Source organism: Ostrea edulis, chromosome 2, assembly GCF_947568905.1.
Source record: "Ostrea edulis chromosome 2, xbOstEdul1.1, whole genome shotgun sequence".
Classification (NCBI taxonomy): domain Eukaryota; kingdom Metazoa; phylum Mollusca; class Bivalvia; order Ostreida; family Ostreidae; genus Ostrea; species Ostrea edulis.
The window spans coordinates 67,209,015-67,222,412 of record NC_079165.1 but is presented as its reverse complement, the minus strand read 5'-3'; the positions used below and the strand labels follow the sequence as shown (position 1 = coordinate 67,222,412).

Below are 13,398 nucleotides of genomic sequence, written 5' to 3'. Positions count from 1 at the left end.
TTCCTCTGTACTTCCGCTTGTCCCAGATAATGACATCTACTGATGGCCTTCAGAAACCTTACTTTACATACATGCATAACCATACAACTGACATGCATATATAATTGATTGATTGATGTTTTCCGTTGCTCAACAATTTTTCGGTTATCAGGTGGCGCCCAGTTTTTATTGGTGGAAGAGAGAAGTTTTGATTGGTGGAAGAGAGAACCCAGATACAATGTATCTGGGAAGAGACCACCGACCTTCTGAGAGTAAACTGGGAAACTTTCTCACTTACCGGCACGAGCGGGATTCGAACCCGTGCCAACCAGAGGTGAGAGGCCGTGTGATTTTGAGTGCGATGCTCCAACCACTCAGCCACGGAGGTCCCCCATACATATATAATGAATAGTGCAGGTCAGATGCATGAACATTGTAGCACAGCGGACCAAGGCAGACCAAAGCTTTCTTGGGACGAACTCGTGAAGCATGATCGTGTAGCCCTTGACATGGACTTTACCAACCCACTGGATTGCCATGCATGGAGAGGAAGACTTCGCTCTCGACAGACAGACAGGCCACACCCTCGACATGAGGATTAATACATGGCCTGTATAATCAAAACCGGTTGATGATGATGATGATGATGATAGTAAATCCATCTGAGACAGTTTCTGACAATGACTTGAATGTGGTCTTCTTTCTACTTCTGTTCAAAAAAATCGCTTTCTGCTGCGTGATAAAATCAAGCTCTACAGAACAGGACATTATCTAGCAACCTAAACTAATGAAGCTGAAAAAATCAAAACACTATGTTGATCCCAATGAATTTATTTTCATAATACATAAACACATGAACCTACCAACTCTTAGTCATTAGAAGGAAGTAGAAAAGATCTTGGTTTAGATCTGTCAGTAAACATGTTTGAGCAGAATATTACAGTCATGAATACATGTACTACTAGAATTCATGTCGAGTTGTGCTTTACTATTTTCCCCGCTTATTTCCATTTGATAACAAACAGCAACAGACAACGAATGTGCATGCTGATAAACAATCAGTTAAGAAAAATCTGGATCATATGTAGGACTGCCATTAGTGTCACTCAAGTTGATATAAATAACACAACTGTGTCGTCTGACCATCATCCCTGTGCACCACTTGTCGGCCATTTCCTCCATGATGGAGTCCAAAGCTGCATACGCACTGTAATGACCCTTTGTGTTAGGACAGTATATTCCTCCTTTAAAAACAACACAATCAGGTTATTGCAAGTATTTTACTTTTCTCGAAAGTAATCAAGGATGAGGTTAGAAAAATTGTCATTTTTAAGGTACAGTAATTAATTCAACCATTGCAACTTCAAGCTAGCAAGATACCTGTTGACTGGTAATGTCATGGGTCATAACAACTTTTGGCTTCAAAAATATAGGTTCCCCAAAAAATAGAATGTTTAAAAATGAAATAGGACATTTCTAGGACAAATCAATTAACAATAGTTTTAAAAATTTGACAGCCTTGCACACACATTCACTCAATACCCATTTATTTCAAATTAAATCTATGTCTTTCAATTGGACATTGGCAACACTCAACTGTATTGTCATATGCCGCAAATCCACATGTAAAGTATTTCTTGTGTATCATGTGTTTATCTTGCAAAATACAAATACATCAGATTTTCATTTTAAGGAGGTATGCTACACCAGAGAAATTTGATATGGATGAAAAGTGGAGGACATGCACAACAATATTTTGAAATTGAAAACTTTCAAATTTACTTTATTTAGTCAAAAAATGCAGTTTTAGTTGAAGCAATCTGAAAAAAATAAATAAAACCACCGCTGGTCTTGAACCCGTGATCTGCAGTCGACATGCTAACCTACTGAGTTACTCAGCGAGGTAATGAAATTGGAAATGAATAGAGAAATATTGCTGATATTTATATATTCATCCATGTTTTAAAAGGAAGTCAGCCATTATGATGATATAGAGTACCTCCTTAAGACAAACTCCTATAAAAGAAAAATGGCTTTGCAGGCAAGAGTTGCCAATCTCTTTCAACCGTTTGCTATTTTTTAGTTTTGAATTATTGATGTAAAAATAAATTGTTCATAAATGTGTAGTTGCTTTTGACTTTTCTCATTACTTATAGCTTTACCTTGTTATCTGAATTTCCAAACATATGGTGTTTAGCTCTACCAATAGAAGGTACTTTTCAAGTCATCAAAATTGTGTGTTACATGTATGAAAGCAAAAGGTGGGCATAACTTTCACAAGAATAAATGCAATAATATATATATATGTATATATTTCATAATAGCCAATTTTTATAGGTACATGTATTATACAATGAAAATCCCAGATATAGGTGATAAATAAACACCTATGACCCATGTAATGTACATGTATGAACCTGTTCGAGATTTACTTACGTGCATGATCGAATCGGTGAATCTGGTTCTCTGGCAGCCTTGGCTTCTCCTTCAGAATCCTCATTAAAGTCATGTCGGTGACAATCTCATGACGACTAAGATTACCATTTCTCTCTGTAAGAGCATAAATATAGACCTTCTATTTTATATATAATGTTTAAAAATCAAAGGGAACTTAGAAGACAAGCAACATTATGACTCCAAGTTTTCCTCATAACAATTAAATCCTAGAAGTCTTGCCGTTCATTGATTATAATTACTGTCTGAGTTTGACTTCAACATGGAAGTGGAAAACACGTCTGATTACAAAAGTAACACAGTATTGTCAATTTTCATACTGATCAATGCCTTGTTCATACAAGCAAATCCAACTTCATTCATCTTCACTTTATTCCATGTACAATATGTTTAAAATATGATAAATCTGTCAATAACTAATTTGGATCAGGTTTTCATATGTTTAATTTGATCAGGATCAAAATTAAACAATTATTTTTTCGAAATGGACACAAAAGATCCACTTTGTTTCATTATTTAACTTCCGATGTATTGAAAATTATCAGCTGGCCCCCTGAATTTCAATTTATCCCAAGGAGACTGTATAACAGTTATACTGACCATACATCCGGAAAATATCCCGTCCCCAAGGATACTGAGGTTTCCAGTCTTTTCTGCTCCATTCTGGAAAACTGTACACATCTATCAGCTCACTGCAAATAATAAAATGTGTTGATTTCAGAAATCAGTGATCCAGTATATTTGAAATAAAAATGAAAATATGAAAACAACATATTTTATTAAAAATATACTGCCTAATAGCATGACATTCCATGTTAATTTCCATAGTCTCCATCCACTGATGTAATTTGCATGCAAGTGAGAAATTTACATGCTGATGTAGTATGTGGAGAAACTAACACATTGGAACTCCAGAAGATTATCACAGAGATGTGAATATCAAACCATATGATTCTGGTGATCACTCAATTTAACAGTTCAAAGGTCATTAATTTTCATCTTATACCAGAATATGTTACCTGGCTAAAGGTGTAAGAACTTCTCCCCATGTGAATACTCTCATGTGATTGTAGGAGCTATTACAGGCCTGGTCATTATAATCATATATAATACAAATATCGGTATGAATATCAGGACTGGAAAACAGCAGGTGCTCCAAGTTCTTCTTATCAATCTACAATAATTTTTTTTCAAAATACAGTAAAGCACGATAATAGTGAACTTCCAGGGCCATCCAAAAACAATTCATTATCCAAAACAATTTTCGCTATTTTCCTCTCAAAAGGGAATAAATATCCCTTAGCAAAATGTGTGAATTCATTATAAGCGTGTTTTACTATCTTAAGTCCATTGGTGACCTTTTAAATTGGTAATGGTTCAAAATAAATGTATATGCATGTCTGTCTAAATCATTAAATATGAATGAAGGATGAAGTCATTCACCATTTAACTTGCAAATTGATTCATCATCGACTGTGTGCCAAACTTTCATTCAAATACACATACCAGAAATTGCCATCATTTAAAAATGTGCTGGTGTAATTCTCTAAAGTATCTAGCCTTAAATCTGTACTTTTTGACAAATAAACATTTTTGATGAGAAACAACTTGGCTACCACTTGTACATTTTCTATACATACTTTCAGTATTTCAGGGGGTAAAATATCGTACCTGATGCATTGGCCTAAGAAACAAGGCTTTGTTATATCTTCGAACCTGGCCATCTTCAAGTGTTTCCTCCTGAAGTGCCACTTCATAAGCCAGGCTCTCTTCTGAAAGTTTCGCACAATGAGTAAAGTCTACTTTATGAATTTTTGGCACAGCATTGAGTTTCACTTCCTTTAAAACCCTGCATGCATGACCTACAAAAGAAGGGGATTATCATCTAAAATACACATTCTCAGACCATTTCCTTCCCTACAGATCATTTAAATAACAGACATATACATGTAACCAGGCTAGTTTACATGTATATGTATATGTTCAGGGGTTGACACTTGATAGAATAAGAACTTGCCATTCAGACAACCATGATATTGATATCAAAAAGGTTTCAGGTTGCCCAAATGAAATTTACTAAATGAAGGTTTTTAAATTCATTTATATTTATTCTATTCTCTTTCAATAGAAAGACACTGAATATGATTGAAATATCGACATATCAGCATAAAACAAGAATAAATCAATTTTCAAATCAATTTAATTTCTCGTCTCCTCCTCAAACTCACTCTCTCTCCAACTTCTTTCTCATTCTCACCTTTAGCAGCACTTGTTCTCTGACTCTCAACCTTAAATATCATATTTATGAGGTCAAACCCTGACAGAAATTGGGCACAACCCCAGCATTTTCACAAAATAAGCAGTTCATCTTCCTTTCTTCAAAGACAAGCCATGACCAACCAGCTTTCCTTATTTCTTTAAATGCTCTTGTTCTTCTATTTCTACATTTTTTTCTTCTTTACATTCAAACAAGGCTTTTCAACACCTGATATTTTTAATACAATGAGGACTGGATGTAGAGTTTTAAATACTAAACGTCAAATCAGACAATTTGGGATTTTCTGGTTATCAAAAAAAAAAAAAAAAAATAAATAAATAAAAAGACCAAAAAAAAAAAAAAAAAAAACCAAAACAAAGAAAATAAAAAGGTAACATCTATTTGGATATTGTAACCCAGAAGCCATTAGTTATTTGAGCAACATAATGAATAATCAGAATGTCCATGTTGGAGTGGAAGTGACGAGCACAAATGTGGAACCCTGTACGTATGTCATTATAAGTTTTGATGCATTTTACCTGATAATTTACTCAGTTGTGGGCACTCATCCAGAACCAAACTAGTGATTCCGACATTGTTCAGAGAGAGTGAAATCAGAGAACTCGATTTGATTTTCAGAATCTAAAATAAAAACAGATGTTGATTAGACTTTCTTAAGTTTGCATACATTCATATCTCTATACGATTGCAATATGCTGCTATCTGATGAATAAAACAGTGCTACCTGTATGTGATCTTCCTCCACAACAGGATCTCCAGTGCTTGTGCACTCATCTCTCATGTTGGACTTTGGACCTTCATAAGGTTCTTGTTTTAGTTGTCTTCTTCCTTTCTTTCCTGAAACAAGCCTGAAACTTTCAGATACTCAATTTATGACAATTATTTTTAATAAAAAAAATTCTAGGAAAAATTTTGCTATTCATATATTCTGGAAATTTAATTACATTTCTCATTTTTGGGTAAATGTTTTCAAGATGCAAGCAGCAAAATCTTTTTTCCTGAAAAAGTTATTTTTGTTTCATAACAAGAGGCCCATGGGCCACATTGCCCTTCTGAGTCACCTTGGCCCTGCCATTGTTCAGCTATTGTGATTTTAAAAGATTTTTTTTATCAATCTTTATTCCCATGAAATTTTTTTACCCCATAGTGTGGCCCCAACCTAGCCCCAAAGGATCACAACATAACAGAAAATGAATTCACATAACACAGAGATACCTCAAAACCAATATGACTCTCATGCTATTCTGGATAAGACCAAGGTCACAATGTTATTGATCATGGTATAATATGAAGACCTTGCCATAAGAAACCTATATACAGAATATGAAAGCTCTATCTTAAATACTTCAGGAGATATTAAATAGGTAATGTTTTTATTAAAGTAAGTCAAACTTCCAGGTCAAAGTCACACTTCACAAAATAATAAGGTCTTGCCATAAAGAACCTATATACAAAATATGAAAGCCCTACCTTAAGTAGTTCAGAAGATATTGAATAGGTAAGGGATTTTTTTAAAAAGTAGGTCAAACTCCAAATAATCAAACACCATTGTGTACAAGGTCTTATCATAAAGAATCTATATACAAAATATGAAAGCTCCACCTAAAGTAGTTCCAAATATCTTTAATAGGTTACGTTTTCTTAAAAGTAGGTCAAACTCTGAGTTGAAGGTCACAAGGTCAAAGCTCATGATATGAAATGAAAGGTCTTGCCATAAGAAATATATATACAAGATATGAAAGATAGGACATATTGTATAGGTTAGATTTTCATTAGAAGTAGGTCAAACTTCCAGCTCAAGGTCACAAACCATTGCATCACATGAAAGGTCTTACCGTAAAAAATGGTCCACTGGTTCTTGAAAAGAAGATTTTTAAACGACCAACCCTATTTTTGCATTTCTGTGATCATCTCCCTTTAGAAGGGGGCATGGCCCTTCAATTGAATAAACTTGTGTCCCCTTCATCAATGGATGATGTGTAACAAGTTTGATTGAAATTGGCCCAGTGGTTCTGGAGAAGAAAGAGAAAATGTGAAAAGTTTACGACAACGACAGACAACAAAAAGTTTTGATCAGAAAAGCTCACTTGAGCCTTCGGGTCAGGTGAGCTAAAGTCACCTTTTCTCGTCTTGGAATTCTCTGTTCTTGACAGTGTTTGTCTGATTTCCTCTGGCTTGGCCTCACAAGATTTGTCAACCTTTTCTACTTCCTCTTCTACATGCACTTCCTTCTTCACATGGCATGTTTCAGCATATTCTTGTTTTTCACAATCCTCTGCGTGATTCATGCCACTGTTTTCTATCTCAATCTTCCAACTTCCTTCATCTTCAGCCCCTTGATTGCTCAATCTGTTTCTTTTGTTATCATTATGGCACTCACAATTACAAGTGGACTTCCTCTTTCCTTCAGATCCCCGACTTTTTGATCTTTTTCTACAAGAGTACTGTTTCTCACTTTTACATTGGTGGCACAAACATAATGAGCATTGAAAATTGTCTGTCTTCAAAACTTTAGCTTTGGTAGTACCATCCTCATTTAAACAAGATCCTCTTACAGGTCTTTCAGATAGATTCTGGTTTGTGGCCGATCTCTTCCTGTTTGCAGAAGGCATCTCTGATGAATTGTGGTTTCGTGGTGCTTGGTCATCCGGTGGTCTGTCAGATTTGTCAACGTGATGTCTGTGACGCTTCACACAACTTCTAGTTGGCCTCATTCTAGAGGTAGCTGAAAACAAAGCCTTTCCTGTGTTTTCATATTGTTTGGTAGTTGTATCTTCGGGCATTTGAGGACTGCTAGTGGCATCCTCCATTTTAATATCAATTTTTGTTGAGTCATCTATTCCATGATTAGATTTGACATCAGAAAATTCTCCACTCTCATTCACTGCAGGGTGTTTCTCATTTTCTTGACAATCTGATTCCATATTCTCTGTCATCTGTAGTGTTGGTGGTGGTGGTGGTGAGGCCATTATCTCCTCATTTTTATCAGAAATGTCAGACTCTGGCACAGAAATGTTCTGCATGCAAGGTTGATTGTACTCTTTTGTATCCTGATCAAAGTTAGAAGACTCTGTTATGATGAGTCCTCTGTAAGCACACTCTTTTTCTTTGTGATCTTTACCAGGATAAAGAACCACAGTCTCCATCCCAGTGGAAACAGTGTCTGTTTTGTTTTTCTCATTTATGTCATTTACACCATCATCTAACATATTTGTGTCATCTTTATTATTTCCCTTCTGTCTGAAATTATCATTCTCTTTATTTTGTGACAGTTTTTCATCTGAAGCTTCATCTAACTGTTCTACAGCACCTTGATTAGCTTCATCAATCTTAACCAATTCTTCATCAAGGTCAGCATTCTCTACCTCCTTTTCAATGTTCTGATTATCTGAGATATCATCCACATCATTATTTTGATTGGCTGGAGCAGCATCCTCTCCTTCATTTTGATTGGCTCCATCATTCTGTACATTGTTGTTATTGACTACAGGGTTTGCTGGAGGAGCATTCTGGTAATGCTGATTTAGCATGGCAGAAGAGAGTCCCATTCCTGTTCCAGCACTCAATCCAACCCTGAGAATGGTTAAAAAATTCAAGATATTTAACACAATTACATTTTTAGCAGAATTTGTTTACATTTTTATATATGTAGGTGCCCAAATTACACCCTTTTCTATCAAAAACAGAATATCTGGAATAATGAGCTTAAAAACTTACCTTGAGCACCCTTTTGGTGGTTCCTTGAACATTTGTTCTAGATGGAGAGTTTGTAAGGATGAAAGAGTAGAAATAAATTCACAAAAATCCTCAAGCTTCAGAGCATGGCATCTTCTGAGTGTCAGGTCTGTCAGCTGTTCCCAGCATGCCAATCCTAAAAGAAGAATCAAGAATATTTAAACAACACTAGTTCAAACACATGCAAGTACTATTTCAATGCATAGCAGAGCAGATCGAGGGTCCCTTCACAAATGAATCAGTTCACAAATTAAGGAAAGTAAATGTGCAAACTAATTGATAGTACATCTACATGTTTCTACAAGAACAATGAAATTGGTGAATGCCTTATCCTAGACTATGACTTTTCTGCCTCTGTGGAATTTCTCAATCCCACTCTTGTACAAATGAGGGATTGTATAAATCTCCATTGTGAGAGAGTTTTAGTGGGTGGTGTGAGCACAACATAACATGTTGTATTCATCTATCAATGAATTCTATTTTAAATACCTTGTGTGAACCATTGAGTTGGTCTCAGTATATGGGGACAGTTATAGACATCCAGATGCTTGATTCTGGGTAAACATACACCTATTGCCCTCATTCCAATGTCTGTGATAACTGCTGGAGCTTCAGATACATTAGCCAGACCTTCCACAATAAGATCCTCATTGTCCCATTTTTCTAAAAGATAAAATCAAAAATTAACATACAAGTACAAATATACTGCAGATTTTCAGGTTTTGTACAAAGTAGCAAATGTGGTTTATCCTTTCAGTATGTTCACTTTATCATAATTACCTGGGGGTGTCCTTTCAGTATGTTCACTATATCATAATTACCTGGGGGTGTTCATTCAGTATGTTCACTATATCATAATTACCTGGGGGTGTTCATTCAGTGTGTTCACTATATCATAATTACCTGGGGATGTCCCTTCAGTATGTTCACTATATCATAATTACCTGGGGATGTCCCTTCATTATGTTCACTATATCATAATTACCTGGGGATGTCCCTTCAGTATGTTCACTATATCATAATTACCTGGGGATGTCCCTTCAGTATGTTCACTATATCATAATTACCTGGGGATGTCCCTTCAGTATGTTCACTATATCATAATTACCTGGGGGTGTTCATTCAGTATGTTCACTATATCATATTTACCTGGGGCTGGAAAGGAGTCCACAAACCCTAGGTGTAATGTAGAAAACAAGGGAAAAGTGACATCAGCCATTACTAATGCAACAAACAGGTTATCTTTGGTTAGAGATGGCTGGATACTGACTTCTTCTACTCTGAAAAACAAACCTTCCTTGAATATTTTACTTCTTTACAATTTCAAAATTTACAAATATCTTCCAGGGTCATAAAACTAGTAATGTTGACTGTGACAGTAGGAAAGAGGAGAATATGTTTCACATACAAAAATGCATATAGGTATGTATTTAATATATAGTATATTATATATTGTATATCATCGACTGAATTGTATAAGATTAAAAACAGAAATGAATATTTAAAAAAAACATTGGATATTCCAGTGGTTTCATTTACTTTTGGGCTGCAGTAATGATGAGGAAACCTAAATCCATTTCCAAAGCATGGCGACATGCTCCAAATCTGATACAACGCAACTGACGAAAGGCATTCATTTGCCAACTGTCTTGCACTACATGGTGAATCAAGCCTCCTGAAAATAGATTTTGCAAGGTTTTGTTCCCCTTTCTATAAAACTTATTTTCTTATAAACAAACACTCTGGTCAAGGAATTCATCAGAGTTATAATCTTAATATTTATGTCAAACTTTTCAAATTCCATGATGAAATCATCTAACCTGACATGCAGTATATTCCACTACACAATTTATAAACAGTATGAATAACAGAAAAGAACATTCTGAGGAAATGGTACAGTAGATTTTATTATGGTTAAATTAAATATTTCTGATAATGGCAAATCAAATAGAATTAGGGCCGTCACAGTTCAAAAAAATTTCGGGTCGGGTCGGTTCTAAATTTTTTACTTCAAGTTTGGGTATTTCGGTTTGGGTCTATATTAACTATTTTAAAAATCTAATATATAGTTAAAATAAAAAAACTTTATTGTATTTTGTCACAATAATTGCTCGGAGCATTATTTACAGTTTTGTCCACAATGCCATCATTTAACAATTGATCAAAATACAGCCACCTTTGACAATTTTGACGACATGATTCTATTTTAAAAACCAACCCAAACAGAAATACGGAAAAATGGAACCAAACCAGACCCAAACATGACCCGCGGTTTTTGGTTATTTCGGGTACCGTTACAGCCCTACATAGAATCAGTGAAAATCTTCTAATGAATATCTCATCCCCCACCCCACCCCATCCTTTTCATCAACCCACCCAAACTCAGATCAATTAATCTCTTGCGTTAATTTATCTCTATTAAAAATACATGTTATGATGCATATTAATACGCCAGTTTCGAGATACGAACTCTTCTGTATAGGAGGTGCATTTAGTGGAACTTTGAATTCCTAAGTGGGACAGAGTGAATATACAGCCAACGAAAAAGACGATGAAATGTAATAAAAGCGGCTTCTCTTTAAATATGTAAATGTGGGAAATACTAAATACTATCGAAAGAAATGTTTTACCGAAGTGGAAACATACAAACAATGTCATATTTGCAAGAAATATCTTGGATATGGTACTTATGACCAGCGAAATAACGTGATAGGATAAGAATTCTATGTATTTAATTATTCCCTAAATACTTATCACTTACTTAGTTTGTGTATCAGTCGAATTCGGGTTATCAAACAGCGTATGAGAAACTTACTGAGTACATTCACTTACGCTGTGATGAATATATGTCCCACTCCCGCGTGTAAACAAATTCTTTCGCGCCTTAATTACTATGTACGAGAGTTCTCCAAAGGGAAATAACTCTGACGTATCTCGAAACCGGCGTATTAGTGTATTAGTATACATCTATTTGGAAAATCTGCTGAATACCTATAGTATCTATTTTAGGGCTTAAACGATTCACTGAAATATCAATAATGTTCAACATAAACGCTCGAATCAATGCCTCGATTTTCGATTTGATCATTACAAACGGGTTCAGTAAAATACATCAGACTCGGCCTGTACTTATTATTTTTACCTGCATTGGGGACAAAATAATATTCAGACTGTTGTTTGCCTTGAAGTTGACGAAAATAATAATGAACTTCATCAGTTTTAACTACAGAGCCAACAGGCATCTTACCGTTTGGCAGTTTGGAAACATTTTTCTTTTAGAATTATGATTTTGAATTTTGGTAATTAATTTTTTCTTCAATGTCATTGTTGGTTTCTTCTGTAAATTGTATCACATTGAAAGTATTGAATCGTGGCATAAGCATTGCAATACTTGCATTGTATCGTGATGTGGGGCATATCATTTCAGCCCTAATCTATTTGTGGAGATCTATATCATTCTGAACTTCTGGACTTTCATCTTGTGTACATTATATGGCAAAACATTAAATATATGCAATCATGGAAATAATACATTTACCAATATTTACCAAGAAATGGAACACGTAGCAGCTCAAGTCTTGAAAGGTACCTGGAACTTGCAAGACTTGCAACAAGTGGGACATATTTTATTGCACTGGCTGGCCCTGAACAATGAGCCATGACAAATGTTTGCAATTTTGGTGCCATAAACTCATTAAATGGATTAGACTCGTGAAAATGTACCCATCGCAGCTGCAGGTGCCTTAAGTTGTACATTTTTGGGAGGTTTTCAATCACGATGCCATTAAGATGCAATGATGTGATCTTTGCATTCTCTGCTAATGTTAGAGAAGATGAACAATTGATAGGAAATGTTCCATTTCTATTTTTGAATGTTCCGAGAATTTCCAATTGTGGAAAGAAGTCCATCATTGCATGTAGAAGAACAACATCTGATATCTCAATTCCTTTCAGATTTTTGCATTCTGAAAGAGCATCGATGATTCCTGGGAGCGTGAGCATGTCAACACCACGCTGGCGTCTTAAGGTCATAAAGCCTGGGTGAAATCCGTACAGGCTTTCTAAATCATGACACCGCTTCAAGAACACTGTAAGAGTGCTGTCAGTCAAGGTGTCACACATCCAGCCATATATATCCCTCTCTGACATATCAATCTCTTTCTGGATACGTAAATACATAGACACAGCATCTCTGAGTTTGTGGTTCATACAATCCATCCTCAATACATGTCTTAGAGGTAAATATCCAAGAATATGGCAAATGATTTCTAGTGAGAGGCTCTGAAAATAATCTCTATCGCCTTCAATTCGCATAATTTCGGTTTCCATGCCATCAGAGTTTCCTCTTGGAATGCATCTTGTTTTTCTTTTTCCTTTCATCTTTTGTCTAGGCTAATGACAGCTGTTACCGGAAATGACATGTGAAATGTAAAATAGGAAATGATGAAGGGAATATCAATCCCGAATTTTCACAATCGCTAAAAGGTTAGACAGGAATTTTCACTTCGTTGAAGAAATGGATGAGTGTATTCAAATTGTTAGATTAAAGTAAATATTAATACAGTGATTCACACAGCCACATTATCTATTGCATGTATTTTTCCAATTTTGAAAAACGATGAAAACACAGGTCGATCCTTGTGGACACTCACCCTTGCGATGATTTTAATATTCATTGTTACATTTTTCACAAAATATTTAACTTAGCAGTGTTATTATTATCTATTATGATCAGTGATATAACATTTATAAAAACGATTTATACGTGAGATTTATGAAAAAATATACGCTAGAAACGGGGGTTGGGGGGTGTTGTTGTTTTGAACACAAATTGAATGTTTATCAGCCATCTATTTTTGGGTGTTATTTATTGTTTTATGCATGTACATAGACATTGAAATATTACAAATGTAGAGCAGCGCATAAGTTACACTTGATTTACTTGACTTAGT

General features: G+C 35.2%; 1 protein-coding gene across 2 annotated transcripts; it reads right to left on the bottom strand.

Annotated features, from left to right (window-relative positions):
* Positions 1 to 792: 792 nt before the first annotated feature.
* Positions 793 to 12,892, bottom strand: LOC125681252 (F-box only protein 38-like). Of its 2 annotated transcripts, none has more exons than XM_048921262.2 (13): positions 11,995 to 12,892; positions 9,986 to 10,121; positions 9,596 to 9,726; positions 8,936 to 9,109; positions 8,429 to 8,582; positions 6,831 to 8,284; positions 5,436 to 5,548; positions 5,230 to 5,332; positions 4,105 to 4,295; positions 3,453 to 3,607; positions 3,034 to 3,125; positions 2,416 to 2,529; positions 793 to 1,223 (listed from the first exon to the last, which is right to left on the bottom strand). In XM_048921262.2, the coding sequence occupies exons 1-13, from the start codon at positions 12,824 to 12,826 to the stop codon at positions 1,042 to 1,044; spliced, it is 3,831 nt and encodes a 1,276-aa protein (XP_048777219.1). In that variant the 5' UTR covers positions 12,827 to 12,892; the 3' UTR covers positions 793 to 1,041. The 2 variants fall into 2 exon arrangements, with proteins under 2 accessions (XP_048777219.1, XP_056012964.1); XM_056156989.1 differs by having other exon boundaries at positions 4,105 to 4,205; positions 11,995 to 12,867.
* Between the last annotated feature and the right edge of the window lie 506 nt (positions 12,893 to 13,398).

Coding starts and splice junctions, on each gene's coding strand:
- LOC125681252 (XM_048921262.2), bottom strand. CDS start 12,826: ATGAAAGGAAAAAGAAAAACAAGATGCATTCCAAGAGGAAACTCTGAT. Junction 9,727..9,985: donor ATCATTACTGCAGCCCAAAA/GTAAATGAAACC, acceptor TTTGTTTTTCAG/AGTAGAAGAAGTCAGTATCC. Junction 8,285..8,428: donor CCACCAAAAGGGTGCTCAAG/GTAAGTTTTTAA, acceptor AACCATTCTCAG/GGTTGGATTGAGTGCTGGAA.